Genomic DNA, 19,074 nt, shown 5'->3' on the forward strand with positions numbered 1-19,074 from the left:
AGCTCTAGAAACAACTCAGAACCAACTCATCTCATGTTCCATTTTCTACTACATCAGATTTTGCCCTCAGTTACACAACTCCAGGGTAACTCCACTGAAGTCAGGGTAGAACAGTCATCTTTCTGTTAGCAGTTGATTCCAAAGGCTTTCTTGCGGAATAGATTCAGATTCCCGATGGGAGTCTATTTAAATTTGGCTCTTCTTTACAAACAAATAAATCATTGCATAGCTCTTATTATAGTACAACTTTTAAGTGTATGCAGGTGCCAAGGAGGTTAACTCCTTTTTATAAATTATACTACATCCTGTTTTAAATGAAATTACCTAGATCTTATATTTTCTGCCATGACTGAGTGGTCCAGTCCAAACTCCCAAAGTCGTCAATGGAAGTTTTTCCACCGAGTAATGGGAGTAGGAGCAGGTCCTCAGAGTGTAAGCTCTTTTGGGCTAGGACTGTCTTAATGTTTGTAGGTACACAACTAGGCCCGGATTAGGGTTTCTGACTACTACTGTAATATAAGGACAGTAGAACCTTAGAGTTATAAACACCTCAGGAATGGAGGTTGTTCGTACCTCTGAAATGTTTATAACTGAACAAAATGTTATTTTCAAAAGTTTACAAACTGAACATTGACTTAATACAGCTTTGAAACTCTACTATGCAGAAGAAAAATGCTGCTTTTAAACATTTTAAAAAACAAGCACAGAAACAGTTTCCTTATCTTTTTTTTAACAGTTTACATATAACACAGTATTGTACTGCCTTTTTTTGGTCTCTGCTGCTGCCTGATTGTGTACTTCCGTTTCCAAATGAAGTGTGGGTTGACCAGTCAGTTTGTAACTTTGGTGTTTGCAACTCTGAGGTTCTTTTGTAATAAGCAGATCCACTCTTCCATCACAGAATGTCAACTGATTTTCTTGAAGTAATTCTAATAGTAAAGTCAGAGCCACCCACTTAACAAGAAAGAAAGAAAGGGCAGGTGCCATCATTAACAAAGGCAAATGCTAGTACAAGGGGAAAAAAAAATAGTTTGATGAAATTATGGTGCCTTTTTTTTCTTGTGGTTACTTCTTCACACTTATGGAAGATGGTTAATGAAACCACTTGATATGAAATCACTGTGTGGTCATTTTGATTTATTTCTAATTTGTCATAAAATTTCTTTCATCGGTTGTAATGTCTACTAATTAATAATGCCCAGCTGTCCCTTCAGGTGAGTGTTTGGAAGGTAGAATACCTGCTAATGCTGGAGGAGTATCAAGGTCCAGGATATTGACAGACTCATATTTACATTCAAAAATTGTATATTGCAGTACATTTATAGGATTCAAGTGTTTTTTTTAATATAGTATTTTTTATATGCATGGCTGACTTTAATCTATTTGGAACCCAAATGGAGAGGCCATCTTTGCAGAGGGCCCTTTCCCAGACAGAAGCAAACAAGCAAGAAATTCCTACAGCAAACACTTCCTCCCTTCCCAGGGCATTGCAACAAACAGGAGACCACCTTTATACAGAGCAGTCTTCTGCAAAGAGATATGGAATGTGGCTGTATATAGGAAAAAGGCTCCAGTTTTTCTGGAGAATGGTGATGGGTGCTAAATTTCCTTGCAAGATAAACAGCTACAGCATTGTTACAGAGCATTACATGCTACCATCCAACACTGATGCATGGTACAATAAACAGGCAACCACGGTAAGAGTACAAAGGATTTTCCCCCCTTTTCATTCATCCTCCTTGAATGTAAAGATTTTGCAAAAACAAAGCTGGCTACAATCACTAATCAACACAATACAGACCTATGCAGCAAGCCATCAGCATACAGAACACCCACTGAAATCAGCAAGAATTGAGACGCAGAGGGTTTGCTACATTAGGCCCCATCTATGAAAACCTAGGACTGGTTTAGAAAAAGTAAATATACTCAAGTCTATACACAAGTCCTGTCATTCTTGAGAACTGCAGAACCTACAGAAGGTGCCTGGAATACTCTAGTCTAATGATTCATGGGAAACAGATGCCTTTCTGCTCAAGCCAACCTGAGGATGGAATGCTTACCAGGCACAGGCCTATAAATTGCTCAGGCCAGTGCAAAGGCTTAATTCCCCCCCGTGGAACACTTCTGTCTCTTGTGAGGGACAACATTCTTCATGCGGGTGTGTATTACACTTCTCTAGTACTTTCTTACTGGTCCCCAGGAAACCACTTCCATGACCTTTGTTTAAATCATTTTAAAAAGGTGTTACTTACCAGAGCTGCTTCCTGTACTGTATTTTTGGACCACAATCAACTACATGGTCAGAGGTAATGATACACTCTTGATAAACCACAGAGTGCAAACTATTTTATTTGTAAGGTGTGAAGAATGGATTGCTATACATTAAGATAGTTACACTTATTTGACTTTTTACATTCTGATTGCGGAGGAAGATGTGTACCGTGACACCTCTACATGCCAGATTTAGGGCAATACATTTTACTAGTATTGTCCCACTTTTGAGAGAATTCCCAATAGCCTGGATGTTAACACTGAAATCAGGAATTTTAGCAACTGCAGGAAATTTCCCATCTCACAAAGCCACCATTCAGCGGCTTCTCCAGCTTCCTATACACCACCCATCTCTCATCTGGGAATGCAAAAGATTACAGTTGCAATAGCCCATGAGCAATCTCTCCCCACCCACAGCCCAGCAGCACAATCTTTAACCCTAAGTCCAGGCCTTTGAGGGTTGGTCTATACTGCAATTAGGAGTGAGCCTCCCAGCCTGACTAGACAGACTTGTGGTAGCGGGGCTCAAGCTAGCTTGTTAACAAATCAGTGTGTGTGTTGTGGCTGAGGCTGGAGCTCAGGCTCTCAAGCCTACGTGAGACCCGAGGTTTGACACCGAGCTCCAGCCCAAGCCACAATATCCACACTGTAGAGCTGTCCTTTAGCATGAAACTGACTGCCACAAATCATGCTGTGGTTAATCAGCTGCTAGACTCCCACCAAGAACAGTATTGACTAGGAACTTCTTAACTCTCTCTCTCAGCTTTTTTAAAAGCACTTGCAATATAATGGCATTTGGTGTGCCTGTCCATCAGAGTGTTTGCTATATAAGCCTAATGAGCATGAAGATGTGTAACTGCTCATCTAAAAATAAGTCACTTCAATAGGGAGCATAAAATCCTGCAAAACTGAAATCCAGATTGAACTACACGAATTAGTCATATGGATAAGGTCCACTATTTAAGCTGATAAATCATATCCCGTATTTAATACAGCTTTAATATTAAATATTTGAATAGATTACTCTAGGAGTCTATGAGATTACTAAAATTGTTAGCAAGATTTGAAAATGCCTATTCTATCAAATCCTCTCCAATGTGAATTTAATGCATTTATTTAGACCATACATTTGGAGACTGTTGGTACCGGTCCTAATTGTAGCAGAATAGTTCTGTTCCAGTCAAAACTCTCTCAAAAGGGATGGTAGACTAGCACAAACCTGACTGAGTTGGATTATAAAACGGCTTGGATGAAAGCAGCGTTCTGAGTGCCAAAACTCTAATGGTCTCCCAATACATACACTTAGAATATACAGTCAGCAGATTAGGTCACTGACATTTTGTAAAATAAAAATATGATTTTCAAATATTTTAATTCCTGAGAGAGCAATTGTACTTGAGATGCGCACTTATGCATGTGTGGTCTCGCTGGCAGGCAGTTCAATGGAGACGGCTTTCAGTTCACCCTTTCCACATTCATTTTTTCCCCCTCCACCTGCACTTCTGGGACAAACAGCCCAAACATTTGTAAGTTTTGACAAAACTTCCTAGCTAGCACATCTCCAATAGTGCTGCAAGGGTCAGAAATAGACCTTTAGTACTACAGTAGTGACATCACTGAAGATAAATTGCCATTTGTGCATTACAAGAGAAAAAATAGCTATGTAGGGCAGTGCTTCCCTGCTAAAACATTTTTCCCCAAATACGACCCAATAACAGGCTGTCTTCATTGCTTCCCCCAGATTCATAATAATGCCAAAGGGTCCAGCAACTGCTCCAGCAGTGGTGAGCACAGAAGCAATGAGCTGACTATAGTTTTTCAGGACGGGACTTCAAATGTTTCAGGAACTGAGCTGTGGCTCGAAAGTATAAGTGTTTGAGGGTTGGGAAGGAGACTACAACCTGGAAGCAACAAAAACAAGAAGGAATTGACTGAGCAAAAAGAGACGCGATGACCGAAAGCTGTAACTTGTACTTTTCAGTAAAGTACCATTTTTTGTAAGGAGCATATTTTGCAGAATTGCTGGTCCAGATTGATCCCTCCATTGATCTATGTGGAATTACAGAAGTTATAGTAGAACTGAATTTGGTTGTGTTTTTCTTTTACAGAACTGAAAGTTTTCATGTACAGAAACCTCAACTTTAAATACTTAATCATGACTGTTGCCTGTAACTGGCAAAGATTAGACATGAGGCACACTGGTAGTTACCAATTTAAAGATTCTGCCACTGAAAGCCTGGGAGGATGATCTTTGCCAAACTAGAGTCTCCACAGTAGAACATAGTTTGGCAAAAGTCCAAACTGGCACTTGTACCTTACCCTTCCCCTCACTGACATCTTATTCATCTGAACACCAGCCCAAACTGTTATTGTGCCAGCCTTCATCGATCATGACATCTTATATTCGCAAAGGGGGGGGGAGGGGGAGAAGTAATTTCTGAAGTTGCAAGTCTAGGACTTCATTTGCAGACTGATGAACTTGAAGTTCCAATTCCACCAACACCAAATATTAGCAAACTTGCCAGTAGAAAAGCATTGACTGCCAATCAATATATAGTTGGTCATGTTCCACCTTACAAGAAATAGGCTGTTAAAACTGGTTTGGTTTAGTAATGGAGAGGAATTTCGTGGGGCCTGAAACCCTGCAAGTAACATTTTAGATCCTTCTATGGCTATTATTAGCCGAAATGGGGAAATGGTATTACTAGTGTTATGTTGCAGTCAGCAGATTCATTCAGTGTGCTCCTGGAACCCGTGGCTGTTTCAATCAGCCATTTCTTTCTTAATTTATGTTTAGTTTCTTTCTACAAGTCAATATAAACACTTAATTCAAAGCTTGCTCTAGACACCATATGCTGCTTTCAACTGTACACTGATGAAGGAAAGGATGGTTCTGAGATGGCAAACTTCCTGCTTGTTTTATCTACAGTTGGTTGTGTAATGAATAGGCAGCCACCGTGCCAGCAAAATGAATGCAATGGAATATTAAACTGAGTTAAAAAGAATAGCAAACATTTTGCTTGAAGTTAAAGATTTTGAAAGAAAGTAGTATATGGCTGTTGAAAAGTTACTGAATTTTAACAAAGTTACCTCACCAAGTTCCTAAGAAATAAATTGAAAGTTTCCTTTTCTCTGCTGAAGTGAGTTACAGTATAGAGACCCAAATAGATCCAGGAGGAAAACAATAAAATAACTAACCTTTTGTTTATAGTACTGTCTCCTGCATGATAATTGATGTAGTATATACTGGCTATGTTGTCTATTAGGCTCTGATCAGCAGGAGGAAATGAGCACAGGTATTCCTGATCACTCTTAGCTCAAGGAGATTGATGTGAAGGGATATCTCCATGGATTACCACTTCCTTGTGCTGTCAGGCCATGTAGCTGTGTGCCTCACCCTATAAATGTGACGGTGGTGAGGCGCGACGATGGTGGTTTTTGTGAGAAGGGGATTCCTTTCCAAATGTTGGCTGGGTCCTTCCACCAGTCTAAGGAATTTTTGATCCTGTGATTGGTGACAGAAGTTTGTCCAGTCTGTCACTGCTTGGTCTGTAAACTGAGCTAAACCACTTCTGAAAGGATCACATGTGAAGCCTGGCATGTGGGCTTACCGCTGTGCACGTTTCCATATGCCCCAAGAGTTGGAGGCCAAATCTGGCTGATATTTGTGGGCTGCTCTGAACAGACTATGAGCGTGACCAAGGAGAGGAACCTATGTTGAGGCAAGAGAACTCTGGACTGTAATGAGTCAAGATCAGCTCCTATGAATTCCAGGTGTTGCACTGGGACAAGGGTTGACTTCTGGGTATTGATCTGTAGGCCCAGTTCTGTAAACAAGTGCATTGCAGCTTTGGTGACTTGCTGAGCCTCCTGGAGAGATCAGGCTCTGAGGAGCCAATTGTCAACATATGGGTAAAATCACACTCCCAAGGGATCATAAGTGAGTGGCCACCAATGAGAGAACCTTGGAAAACACTTGGGGGCCAATGATAGCCCAAAGAGGAGCACCCTGTATCGGTAGTGGTCTTGTCCCAGAGTGAATCTGAGAAATTGTCTGAGTTGGTAGGACAGATATTAAAGTAGGCGTCCTGAATGTTGAGGGCCAAAAACCAGTCTCCCTGTTCCAATGCTGGAATGATCGTTGATAATGTGACCATCTTAAACTTTTGAGCCTTGAAAAACTTGAGAGCTCTGAGGTCCGCTATGGTTCTCCAAACTCCCTTTCTTTTGGATATTAGGAAATAAGAGCAGAATCCTTTGCCTCGTAGATTTTGAGGTACTGGTTCTATGGCTCCTAACTGGAGGAAACGATCTACCTTTTGTCATAGTAAACTCTCGCAAGAAGGGTCCCTGAAGAAGGGCAGGGAAGGGTGTTGTGGAGGGGGTAAGAAGGTATAATGGATCAAGTACAGAGTTTGAACAATCTCTAGGACCCATTGGTCTGATGTTATACATTCCCAAGCACTGTGGAACACTGCCAATTGGTGATCAAATGGGTGTAAAGCAATGGTCAACTATATCAGGTTTTTTTTGGGGGGTGGTGGGGGAGAGAAGTGGTCTAACATGTCTCAACTCATCCGTCAAAACTGGTATTTGGACGTAGAGCGTAGAGGGCTGGGATAAAGAAGACTGTAGGCCAGATGATTTGCTCTTGGGAAATTTGCCTTTTTTCTGTGGCTCCTATGTTGAGCCATATATTGAGATGTGTGGGGTCTATGCTGGGATTGGGAACTGAACAGTCTGTCCTGGTGTGTCAATGCCCAGCAACTGGAGAGTGTCCATAGAGTCCTTCAGGGTATGAAAAGAGGCATCCGTCTTCTCCGCAAAGAGCTTTGTGCCCTCAAAAGGGAAGTCTTTAACTATAGACTGTACCTCCTTTGGGAAGCTGGACAGATGGAGCCAAGATGCCTGTCACATCACCACTGCCGTGGAGATGGACCTAGTCACCGTGTCGACTGCATCGAGGGAAGATTGCAGCAATGTCTTCACCACTAACTGGCCCCTCCTGGACAATGGCCTTAAATTGGTCATGATGCGACTCCGGCATCCATTCATAAAAAGTCAGTTTTGAATAGTTTACATATCAGAAAAATAAAAAACCTGACAACTATAGAAATCAAACTGAAGTAATATAGTCTTAACGGACTGCGAATAGCTCCGTCACTAGTCGGGGTGGATGAGGAAAAACTGAGGGGGGTTAGCCTCATGGTGTAGCATGAGGAGGGGCAGTGAATGTGTAGGGCCTAACTGACACTGCTACCAAAGTTCCCCGATTAGCAGTTCAGGGATGCAAGCACACCTACAGTGGAGCACCCATAGGGATGCCACTTGAAGAATCAGGAGATAACAGATTTGCAGCAATGGAATACACATCAGGCTGTTTCAACTCTTAGTAGCAAGGAGTACTACTTGGTATTTAACTGCTTAGCTTCTGTCTTTTACAACAATTTCTGTCAGTACAAGTAGCTTCAATAAGAAGGACACATGCCACAGGTTATACTTTGAAGATTATCTGTCCCTATGAACTATTCATATGAATAACTAACTTTCAGGTATTTTCATACAATTCATTAATATGTAAATACAAAGTGAATTCACCTGAACAATTGACTAAGTATGAGTTACAGGTTTGAGAAGGACATTTCTCATAGCAAGATTTGCTATAGTTCAGCTCTTAAGGTAATTGCATGGAATTGTTACAAAAGCAGTAAGTGGTTTATAAAATGTAATTTTATTTAATGTTACTTTGCTGTTACATAGGGCATAACATTTTCACAAGGCTTTTTTGGGACTACAATCAATGATTAGCAACACACAATAGTGGTCCAACTCTCTAAATAACAATCACTGGACAAACTTGACACCTTCTCACATGTGCACAAATCTGCATGGAAAAGTACTAAATGTTATACTTGAACATGTGAACTTGAATTGGTTTTCCCATTCCAGTGTATTAAGAAATGACATGCACTTTAGTCTGCCAAAAAGCACTGTCTGTATTCCAGCAGTTCCATGCTGTTTCTAGTACATAGTAAAGTGAATACCAGAACTACAAAGGCAGGAGTGTAAGTGACTTTTATTGGGAAGGGATATCAACTTATAAACAGCAGCAACCGAAGACTGAGTAAGAAGACACCCTCATTTTCACGCAGACATACAGTAGCCCCTGCAGTATATTACACAGAAGGCAACTGAATTTGTAATTCTCAACCTAAAAATGCCAAACTTTCCGTCTGGCCCAATACTTCCATAACCTTCATGAAAAGAATACACAGTAGCATGAGAAAGTAAGTTACTGAAAGGAAACCCTGCAGAATAAGAGGGAATGTGGAGAATTAGAAAGCTATGTTGAACACTCTTTAGTTGCAATTAACTACATTTTAATATCTTTACTGAATACAAAACACAGTCAACTTGCAGGAACTGGTTCAGATTTTTGTTTTTAAATACCAGGTACACTTTAGTCCACTACATAAGTGTTTGGAAATTACTTATGTTTATATGAAATGAAGCTATTAATACTTTTCTACAGCAGTAACCGCACACAGGGAAGGCCAGGACAAACACAAATCAAGGAATGGAGTTTTCCCAAAGCTGCAGTGTGAAAAGACTATAAACTGATTTCCATACACATGGATGGGTTCTCTTTGCTATAGGAAATCCAAGTGGAGCTATAAGGAATGGAGACGTGTAAAAAGGTTTCTTGAGAAGGGAAGAGAGAATGACACACCCCATGTGCAGTTTAGTTTTCTGCACCTTCTGCAGCATCACATTCTTCTCCTGCATTGTCTGATGTCCATAACTAGAAATAAGAAAAAAGCCACATCAGCATGAAAACTTATTCATCTACCCTCCATGTTAGCACCAACTGTCCTATTACTAAAGTCAAGGACTAGATGGGAGGAGTTCTACATTTGTTAAGTGCTATAGTTTGGAGGTGTAAAGCTCTGTTGCTTTAATTTGCAGAGCTTCCACTGGCTTATGGTGAGCACCTTCTCATCTATAGGGTACAGCCATATACATAATTGTTTAAGATTTAACTAGCCAAAGTGGACATAATGCTAAACAAATACAGATCTGTTTAATATATTGTACCCAATTATACTATTGGCACTTAAGAAATACACAAGTATGTTCTCTGGAATGCCAAGATATCCCTCTCTGGTTGCACTTTCACCTCACAAGTCAAGGTCACAATTCCTATTGTTATGGAAAACTACAGTGAGGAATATTGCTGGAGTATGTAGCTAGCTCTCCCTTAGACTGTTAACATGGTATACAGTTGGTGCACCTTAAAAGTTCATTCCAGTTTTAGAAGTATTAAAAGTTCCAGCCATATTCCCCATTTAAGTATGGGGGAATATTGCTGGAACCAGTAATACTTTTAAGACAGTTAACTTTTTTCATTCTTGTCTTAATGACTGTGGATTATCATCATTTTTTCCACCAGATTTATAGTCCTATCTGCTAAGTCAAATGAGCCTGTTGGTCTTATGATGAAAGTGAAGTTGTATTTAGCTATATGTAAACTGACTAACTCATGCTATTATTTTAGTCCAAACCAAGTTTGAATCTGCCACAGATTAGTTTAATGCAATTAATTTTTCACACTAAAGTTTAAATTAGACATCAACCTACTTAGGAGAGTAACTCTTCAATACAGCACATAATAGGCCTAAATATCAGGATGCTCAGTGCTAGATAAAGACCATGTTTTGGTTTTATCACACAAATGAGGTCTAAGTATAGCCATTATACAATTACAGCTATTGGACCAATTAGCACAAAAGGGAAACTTACTGTTAGGTTGTCTCTAAGCAACTGCATGATGAGAGTACTGTCTTTGTATGAGTCTTCGTTCAGCGTATCAAGTTCTGCGATAGCCTCATCAAAAGCCTAGAATAATTAAGTTGTTTTTCATATTTACATTGAAGTACTGATTATGAATATTCTTATTAGTGTTACTAGGGGTAGATATTAAAGGGACAATTCAAAATTAAGTTTAACCTTTTTCCATGAAGACAGCTTTAATAAACAAGCATGCAGCATTGAAGAAAGTGAAAAGAATTTCATTGATTTGCATTGCCCAAGTTGGTAAAAAAGCTTAAAACAGCACAAATCTTGTATGTTTAGGTTACAATATTTGTTACTGAAAGAATTTTAAAGTTGACAGTGTCCCTTTAAGTCAGTTGACAGTAGGCACCTGCAAATCAAATACATTAAACGAAATAGGATTTTATTGTACAAGACAGACTGATCAATTCACATTATTCAGATTAGCTTCCATTAATTAGAATTACCCTCCTTCCAAAAAAAGATAGAGCAACTTACTGTCTTAGCCAGCGTGCAGGCAAGCTCAGGGTTGTTGAGGATCTCATAGTAAAATACAGAAAAGTTAAGAGCTAGACCCAAACGAATTGGATGTGTAGGTTGCATCTCTTTCTTGCTGATGTCAAATGCCTCCTGATAAGCTGCTTGTGAATTTTCTATTGTTTCTGTTGAGAAACAGGAACATTTCAACATAAAAAGGGGGATGATATAGAGAAAAGTGCAAGCGGAGTCCCTCGCGCTAGCTTAAAATACCTTCTTAGAGAAATGCTTAGCCTCATTATTTAGGCTGAAAGAAACAGTTGCATTGGCTTAACTAAGGGTGTGACTTTTAAACTGGGGCAACTGTGTACTGACATTTATAGGCTCAAACTAAACAGATATTACACACACAAAAAAACATGTTAAGATTAAAATTGCAAAGTGAAGGACTCAGGAAATCCCAGAACTAAGGTTGCCCATGTAACCTTTATTTAGCCCTCTTATGTGTATGAATCTTTAATTACATGATCACATACAATTTTTCCAGAGGACCCCACTGGACAGGGTGGAGCTGCTCTGGGGATGCATCAGGGTTATGTAGTAAAGGAGGTTGGTGTCTATAGCACTCCTCCTTTGTTTGTTGCAGAAGCAGGAAGGTGTATGTAATAAGTGAGGCAAATGATAAAAAACAAAAACAAAAAGGTGTTTTCATGGTCAAGGCTATTTAATACTGCCCTGGAAATCTGGATTCTATCCCTGCCACAGAGCTTCTATGATGGTACGTAGGTCACTTAAAATCAAACTTTTCACAGGTAGTTACTAATTGTGTGTTCCTCATTTTCTGGGTGCCCAAATTGAGATCTGCAAAACTGCTGAGCACTCACATCAGTGGGATTTTGCTTTCAACATATGAAGTGTGATAGAATACTAAGAACTCAATTGGGTATTACGCGTATCTAACTGGGCAACAAAATTAGTAAATACTTTTGACCATATCATTGCGACTGTTCCCCATCTCTAAAATGGGGATAATACTCCCCCAACTCCTCCCATCTCACAGGCGTGCTGTGAAAATAAATTCAGTAATACTTGTAAAGCACTCTACTAAATACTGTCGTGATAATTGCCATAGAAAAGCTCACTGTCTTCATAGCAGGACTTGAATAATGAGCAGTAAAGAGAGGGGGCCATGCACTGAGCAACAAGGTGAAAACTATGAACAACTTCTCATTAAATGAGCACAGTTCATTCTATGCACTGAATGAGGCAGAGGTCCTATGGCAAAAATAATATGTGATCATGTAAATACGGACTGTCATACTGGTACAATTTATTAGACAATCTGTAAGCACCTCCTAGAGGATAACAGGGTAATAAATAGCCAGCATGGATATGTCAAGAACAAATCATGCCAAACCAAAGTAATGTTCTTTTTTGATATGGTTACTTGCCTAGTGAATGTTGGGGATGTGGGGGAGATCTGATAGATCTTGATTTTTAATGAGGCTTTTGACAGTCCCACATGGCATGCTCATAAGCAAACTAGGGAAATGTGGTCTAGATAAATTTGCTATAAGGTGGATACGTAACTGCCATACTGAAAGTTCACCTTCCCTTGGATCATGGGGCATGGGTCACTGACTGATTTGAATTCAAGTAAATGTGAATTCTCTGGCTTGAAAGTCTTTAAATCAAGATGTGAGAACTTCAGTAACTTAGCAAGAGGTTATGGGCCTACTGCAAGAGTGGGCGGGTGAGGTTCTGTGGCCTGCGATGGGCAGGTGGTCAGACTAGGTCAGTGGTTCTTAACCTGGGGTGCACACACCTCCTGGGGGTGCGAGATGCCCTTTCTGGGTGTGCGAGACATGCCAGATTTTTTTAGAAGGTAAATAATTAAAAACACAAATTAAGCACAGGCAAGTACGTACAACTACTCTGTTTCATCAAACCTATGTATTTATTAATGATTACTGTAATATACAAAAAAATATATCTAGGTTTAAAGAACTGACCTACTTCAACGATTTTTGATAAGGGGTGCAAGAACATATTTTGAGAACCAAAGGGGTGCAGGCTGCAGTAAAGGTTAAGAACCACTGGACTACATGATCATGATGATCCCTCTATGGCCTAAAATCTGAGTAGTTGTCAAACTGGGAGGGGCATATCTATTGAGATCCTGCACGGGGTCTGGTACTATTCAATATTTTCATCAACAAATTAGATAATGAAGTAGAGAGTATGCCAATAAAATCTGTGGATGAACTAAGCTGGGAAGGGTTACAAGAACTTTACAGAACAGGATTAGCATTCAAACTGACCTTGACAAACTGGAAAATTGGTCTAAAACCCCCAACAAGATGAAAGTCAATAAAGACAAGCGCAAAGTACTTCATTTAGGAAGGAAAAAAAAAAAGAAAAAAAAAATCAAACAAATACAAATTGGGGAATAACTGGCTACGCCGTTGTACTGCTGAAGGATCTGGGGACTATAGTGGATCACAAATTGAATGAGAGTCAAAGATGCAGCTGCAAAAAAGGCTAATATTCTGAGGGATATTAAGAGGAATGTTATATGTAAGACATGGAAGGTAGTTGTCTTGCTGTACCGGGCACTGGTGAGGCCTCAGCTGGAGTACTGTCTCCAATTCTGGGCACCACACTTTAGGAAAGCTGTGGACAAACTGGAGAGAGTCGAGGAGAGCAACAAAACGTGATACAACATTTAGAAAACCTGAGCTATAAAGAAAGATTAAAAACTGGGCATGTTTAGGCCTGGTCTACACTAACACCCCAATTCGATCTAAGGTACGCAACTTCAGCTACGTGAATAACGTAGCTGAAGTCGACATACCTTAGTTCGAATTTACCGCGGTTCAGACGCGGCAGGCAGGCTCCCCCGTCGACTCCGCGGTACTCCTCTCGCTGAGCTGGAGTACCGCAGTCGACGGCGAGCACTTCCGGGATTGATTTATCGCGTCCAGACCAGATGCGATAAATCGAACCCGGAAGTTCGATTGCCAGCCGTCGAACTACCGCGGTAGTGTAGACCTGGCCTTAGTCTTGAGAAAAGAAGACAGAGGGGACCCGATAAGTCTTCAAATGTATGTTAAGGGCTCTTCTAAAAAGGACAGTGATCAATTGTTCTCCATGTCCATTGAAGGTTGGACAAGAAGTAATACACTTAACCTGCAGCATAGGAAATTTAGACAGGATATTGGTGGGGGGAGAAACCAAACTCTAAGGATAGTTAAGCTCTGGAATAGGCTTCCATTGGCGCTTTTTAAGAACAGGTTGGACAAATCACTATTAGGGATGGTCTAGGTTTATTTGGTCATACCTCAGTGAAGGGGGATGGACTTGATGACCACTTGAGGTCCTTACCATCATTCTATGATTCTATAGTGCACATGTACAGGCAACCTGAATTCTGGCATTTAACTTCTGAGTTCTTGACTTGGTAACCTTGAAAATTGTATTTTAAACAATTTGTGTTTAATTTCCTAGGTTTTTAAAATACAAACTAAAAACAAATTCCACCCTGTGGCATCATATTGACACCCACATAGATTAGCAGGAACCATTAGATACACCACGCACGTCTGCCACTTGAGCTAATGGAATAGCTCATATTGTGTGTCCCCCCTCAAGAATTTGGAAGACTGTGCACCTTAATGGGCATTTCCCCCCTCCCCGCCCCATTTCTCCCTCCCACTAAGCTTAACTCCTTTTTCCACATACCCTCCTCCACCCTGTCCCATCTCTTTCCCACACTGGCTCCTTATCCCAGTCCCAATCTCTTCACTTAGCCAGTCCCAGTCTCCATTCTTCAGGCTTCTGATCTCTCCCCCCCTCCAGGTTTCCCACTCTGGCTCTCAGTCTGTAACTTTGTTTTGTGTCCCATTCCCCCTCCCCAACTCCTGCCAGTCTCTAGCCCCAGTTTCCTTATCCCAATCTACTTCCTCTCAAAGGTCTGGTTTTTGTCTCATCTGCATTACAGTCAGGCAGATTCCTCTTCCATGCTGCCTGGGCCCATCAGGGGGATCACTGAGGGGACAGGAGAGACAGTCTCAATGCTCTCATTTGAGGTGCGTGAATCCAGACTGGCTTGCAGCAGCCCAGAGCGGCGGTAACAGGTAAAGTCCTGCTCAGCCCTGGGCTGCAGCATACTCAGTGCAGATGGAACCTTCAGGGAAGTTAACTGTTAAAAATTAGGCAGTACCTATTGGACATGGGGGAAGTACAATTCTTCAAAGGCTTATAACATAGCCAAATTTGGGTAGATATTCACTGGGATGGAAAAGGCACATCCCTGACACAAAGGCCACCTCCTGCCAAATTTCAAATCTGTGCTCCAAAGCTTTCCAAAGAAAAGTCCATCAGAATTTTGTTGCATGGGCAAAGCATTTCTCTGTTGTTTTCAGAAACTACTGAACCATTTTGGCTGAAAATTTCTAAACAAATTTAGCCTCAGGCAAACACCTGCCAGAAAATATTAACCCAAATGGTTTGATAAAGTTATAAGCCACTGAAAACAGGGTCTTATGGAAAATGTCAAGGAATATTAAAACCACAGGCAGGGCTGGTGGCCCTGCCTATAGAAGTATCCACACAGGGATTTGCATCAGTTTACAAAAATGGGTTTTAAAACCCAAGTTTAAATTAGTGCAACTTCTGTGCTTAGACAAGCCCTTAGAGTTGGGTATATAGTTTATATTGGGTATTGGAAATGAAAATGGAGGTAAGACTATCATGGAAGCTGAACAAAGATAGCGTTGACAGCTTGATTACATTCAATGATAGCCTTATATAAAGCTTTTCCCTTGATGCTATGGTACTGGCTTTGACTTTCTGCAACAGTCCTGTTAGGGCCAAGGGCTGTAAGAGTTTTAGATTCAGTTCCCATTTACATCAAGGCCTCTTTACACCATTTTACATTTGCACCCATTTTGAGGTTCCTTTACACTGCCAGAAAAAGTGTAATAAGGCCTTTGTGTAAGTGAAAATCAGCTTCATCCCCTTCCCTCACATCTGGTTTAAATGGATTCATTTACAACTGGTTGACACTATCAGCAACCCATTCTGTTCTATGGCCAGCTGACAGCTCAGCTCCTTAGGGACTGGCAAACTCCCTTCTCTATCATGGCAGAACTCCAGGACTACCTTGAGCTGTGTGAAGTTATCACTAATTCTGAATACCTGCCCAAGTTTTTATATTGCCCTTGCTGTGACATCTGGGTACCTTACAGGATAGTTCTCTTACTCATTCCAATGTGTCTTCTGAACATCTAGTTTAACTGTTATGGTGAACAGTTTTCTATGGTCCACAGAACAGCTGTTGACTGCTAACAGTATCTGAATGCCCCGTATCAAGTGATAGGCTGTTTCTTTCCACCCCTGCAGTAAGTCCTAATGGCTGCTGAGGTTTCTGAGGGACTATAGTCCTTCAGGATCAGCAGAAGTAAACAGACTAGAATCACAAAAGGAGTGTACTAGCTCTACCAGCATCAGACAGCTTAAGACTGGAGCTCACCATAAATGTTCTTTCTTGATAGGGTACCGGATTACTATTACTTTAGTATCACTTTGTCCATCTAGGTAGTAACTTAATTTACATTTGTCATCTTATTTAGGGTATGTGTACACTTAAAGCACTACAGCAGCACAGCTGCGCCGCTGTAGCACTTCAGCGTAGACACTACCTATGCAGATTCTCCCGTTGGCATAGGTAATCTACCTCCCCGAGAGGGAGTAACTACGTTGACAGAAGGATTTTTACACCCCTGAGACAAGTAAATTCCTAGTGTACACAATGCTGCATCTGACTCAAGGAGTCATGGCTTGACAGTTAAGTTTTGCCCAATTAAAACTATGGGTTGATAGGGTCAATGAAGACAGAAAGTTGTAGACAGCTTCCTCTTTCCCCAATACCTCTAGCCTACTTACCTTGGGGGGAAAAAATACAAGTATAGTTTTAAGTATCTCTTAAGCCATTAGGAGACCTTTCACCTAAAGTGTATTTTGAAAGTTTCAAATAAGTGTGTTTCTTCAATAGCCATTCACATGGGAGGAGGCGGGGGAAGGGACTACTACACTAAATTCCATTCCACCATATAATGAAATCTTTCAGTGCAGAACCCTTGAGGTCTAGTAAAAGTCAATCTAAACTTTGAAAACTGGCACAGAGATCAGATCTAAACGCAGTCCCTCTCCATTTTATTGAGTGGCATATGAGTTATGAAAGTTAGTGACACATGCAGTGCATTCTAGCTCCTCTTTCCTCTCCCCACCACCTCAAAACAGAAGTAAGCGTTAACTATTTGAGCATGGTTGAACACAGTATGCTTACGTTTTCTGTCATCTCCACATGCAACTTCAGCAAGGTATCGGAAGTAGTCTCCCTTCATCTTCAGGTAGAATACCTTGCTCTCTGGATTAGTTGCATTAGCTATTAAAAATTTGTCCAGCAGCTCCTAAAGCAGGAATAGGAGATATTAGCATGTTGCATGCACTGCAATGGAAGATCCTCCAAATACTGGTTTAGCTAAAGTAATCCTGGTCACATAACACCTCAGGCACGTTGCGCATATGCTAAGAAGCTCAAAGTAAGAGTAAAATCTGCAAAGTATTTAGAAATTCTTTAACAATGTCTTTTAGACAAATGAATATTCATTTAACGAATTAGACTATTTGCATAGTAACAAACACTAAAAAGCCTAGAACATTTTAAAGGCTCCAGTTCGGTGAGCTGTCTAAAACATTGTGGAAAGAAAAAGAGTGATAGTAAAGTTAGAAAAGGGCAAAATCTATAGCAAAAAGCAAGCCTGAATATATGCTTATGCACTAAGGAAGAATCCATGTATTCCAATAGAAAATAATTTTAACTGAAGATTAGTCTGAGACCAGTCCATTTCACTGGGAAAAAACAACAACACAATGCATCAGAAATTCAAGCCTCTTTAAAAATAGGGAATTTTTATTTTCCACTTTATGGCCAAGACCTGTGAGCAGGATTTTATTTATTGTTTTCTTAAGTGATATTCATTAGTTAATTATGACTGAACATTTAGGTGTGGAGTATAAACTTGTCTGCCAATTTGTTGTAGCTATCCAGCAAGCATGACATCCAGATTCAAATGAAAGCTTGCATCCCACAGAAAACAGTTTCTAGGCCTCATTGGTATAAATATAACCTTAAAAATATGAACATATGTCTGAGCCTGGAGAAGGCTGTATGAACCTGAAGCAGCTCAGACACATGGACCACCACAGCAATCTCAACAGGGAATTAACTGAAACAGCGGGGCAATTTACAGGCCAAACGTTCAAGTGTACATGTGCATCATGCGCACTTTATTTGTAGATGAATTATTTATTGATTCATATAATTTAAGGCCAGAAGGTACCATAAGGTAGATCTGACCTCTTGTACACGAGACACCACTAAATTTCATCCAGCTATCCCATTCTGAACACAACATGTGGTTGGCTAAAGCATATCTTCCAGAAAGTCTTCAGATCAAGACTGGATGCCTAAGAGATGGAGAACCCACCACTATTCCAATGGCTAATCACCCTCATTGTGAAATTCAAAATTAAAAGCAATGGACACATTAGGTCTGGCTTCAACTTCCGGCCATTAGTTCTTGTTATACCTTTCCCTGGTAGACTAAAGTTTAGTTCCCATATCCCATTTCCTGCCCACTACCCAGGTACACTATAATCAAGCCACCCCAATCTTTTTGATAAACTGAAGAGACTGAATTTCTTAAGTCCACTGCAAGGCATTTTCTCCAGCCCTCAAAAACCATTTTTCTGGGTTTCTGCTCCCAAAATCCTTTTTTTTTTTTTTTTTCTTTTTTTAAAAAGTGGACACTAGAACTGTACATAGTATTCCAATATCTGCCTCTCTAGTGCCATAGACAGAAGTAAAAATCATCTCCCTAGTCCTATTAACTACTCCCGTTTACACATCCAAGGGCCATATTAGCCCTTTTTTTCCCACAGCATTGCATTGGTAGTTCATGTTGAGCTTCTTGTCCAATACATTTGGCTGTATTAAAACATTTAATTTGTATGAGCCCAGTTTACCAAGTGATCCAGATCTCTGTTTGCCCTGTCACTTACTACTCAAATCTGCATGCCACCCTCAGATTTGATCAGCAGTGATTTTATATTTACTTCCCGATCACTAATGAAAATTTTGAATAGCACTGTCGAACCTCACTGGAAACAGATCTGATTTGATTAGGGTTACCATTCGTCCGGATTCCCCCGGACATGTCCGGCTTTTTAAGCTAAAAATAGCATCCGGGGGGAATTTGTAAATGTCCGGACTTCACCCCACCCCATGCAGAGCACGCGCGGCTAACAGTGCAGCCAGCCGGATGGTGCCACTTACATGGGGCTCCGACAGCCAGAAAGAGCTCCTCCCCCTCCCCCCTGCAGCAGAAATCACTCCCTCCCTCCCTCCCTGCATTCGCAGTTCGGCTC

General features: G+C 40.6%; 1 protein-coding gene across 1 annotated transcript in view; it reads right to left on the reverse strand.

Moving 5' to 3' along the window:
- Nucleotides 1-7,983: 7,983 nt before the first annotated feature.
- Nucleotides 7,984-19,074, reverse strand: part of YWHAQ (tyrosine 3-monooxygenase/tryptophan 5-monooxygenase activation protein theta) — a 38,445-nt gene continuing 27,354 nt past the window's right edge. The window contains exons 3-6 of the mRNA XM_024213252.3: nucleotides 16,931-17,054; nucleotides 10,603-10,766; nucleotides 10,072-10,167; nucleotides 7,984-9,073 (exon numbers count right to left, since the gene is read on the reverse strand). Of these exons, the coding sequence (XP_024069020.1) occupies nucleotides 9,014-9,073; nucleotides 10,072-10,167; nucleotides 10,603-10,766; nucleotides 16,931-17,054 (444 nt within the window). The 3' untranslated portion in view covers nucleotides 7,984-9,013. The remainder of the gene's footprint in view (nucleotides 9,074-10,071; nucleotides 10,168-10,602; nucleotides 10,767-16,930; nucleotides 17,055-19,074) is intronic.

The sequence above is a fragment of the Terrapene carolina genome, unplaced genomic scaffold, assembly GCF_002925995.2.
Source record: "Terrapene carolina triunguis isolate 2854851 unplaced genomic scaffold, T_m_triunguis-2.0 Scaffold42, whole genome shotgun sequence".
In the NCBI taxonomy this organism is placed as follows: domain Eukaryota; kingdom Metazoa; phylum Chordata; order Testudines; family Emydidae; genus Terrapene; species Terrapene triunguis.